The sequence below is a fragment of the Sphaeroforma arctica genome (genome assembly GCF_001186125.1).
Source record: "Sphaeroforma arctica JP610 unplaced genomic scaffold supercont1.11826, whole genome shotgun sequence".
Taxonomy (NCBI): Eukaryota; class Ichthyosporea; order Ichthyophonida; genus Sphaeroforma; species Sphaeroforma arctica.
Genome location: NW_014028732.1, coordinates 1 through 789, shown reverse-complemented (window position 1 = coordinate 789; position 789 = coordinate 1). Strand labels below are relative to the sequence as shown.

The 789-nt window shown below is 47.5% G+C and overlaps 1 protein-coding gene across 1 annotated transcript; it reads right to left on the bottom strand.

Moving 5' to 3' along the window:
- Positions 1-130: 130 nt before the first annotated feature.
- Positions 131-407, bottom strand: SARC_17723 (hypothetical protein; the record flags this gene model as incomplete). Its single annotated transcript, XM_014288187.1, has 1 exon — positions 131-407. A coding segment is annotated over exon 1 (167 nt), but the record flags the coding sequence as incomplete, so codon positions are not given.
- Between the last annotated feature and the right edge of the window lie 382 nt (positions 408-789).

Sequence of the window (789 nt, the reverse complement as noted above, 5' to 3'; positions counted from 1 at the left end):
CATTTATACAACCTCTCTCTTATTTTACTACACACACACACACTCTCTCTCTCTCTCGCTCATTTTACCCACACATACCTGCATTGCCTGTGTGTGATACGTCGAGTTCGCATCCCGTCCACCCACATACTCGCCTTGGCCATGGTCTGTGGATGGGCCAGAGGGCTTCGTCATGTCGTTGGTCTCTTTCACATGGTCGTTGATGAATTTATTAACTCTGGTCAACATCGCCTGTGACCGACCACTCCTGGGCAATCCGCCGCTATTGAAAGGACGCGGAAAGAAGCTCCCCTCCATGTTTGTGTGTGTGTGTGTGCGTGTATGTGTGTGTGGGTGTGTGCTTGTGTGGGTGTGTGCGTGTGTGCGTGTATGTGTGTCTGGCGGTGATGATCGGGTGTGGCTGGTGGTAGTGGCGTGTGTAGGCGAGAGAGCGGCCGTGTGTGTGTGTCTATCTCTCTCTGTATGTTCTGTGTGTGTGTGTCTATCTCTCTGTGTATGTTCTGTGTGCGAGTGCGTGTGTGTATGTTTGTGTGGTGCGTTTATGCGAGTCTCTCCTGTGTGTGTACTGGACCATTCATATGTGTGTTCCGTGGGTGGTGGTGTGTGCTGGGTGGTACGGCGTTTCTTCGGTATGGGCACAATGTCGCTGGGACTATCCGCTGTGATACTGGCCAGAACATCTGCGGAGGGTATGTGTGTGATATTTATACATTGTTAAATATGATACATATCTGTATAAATTATAGTATATATAGATATATATAGATATATATATATATATATATATAA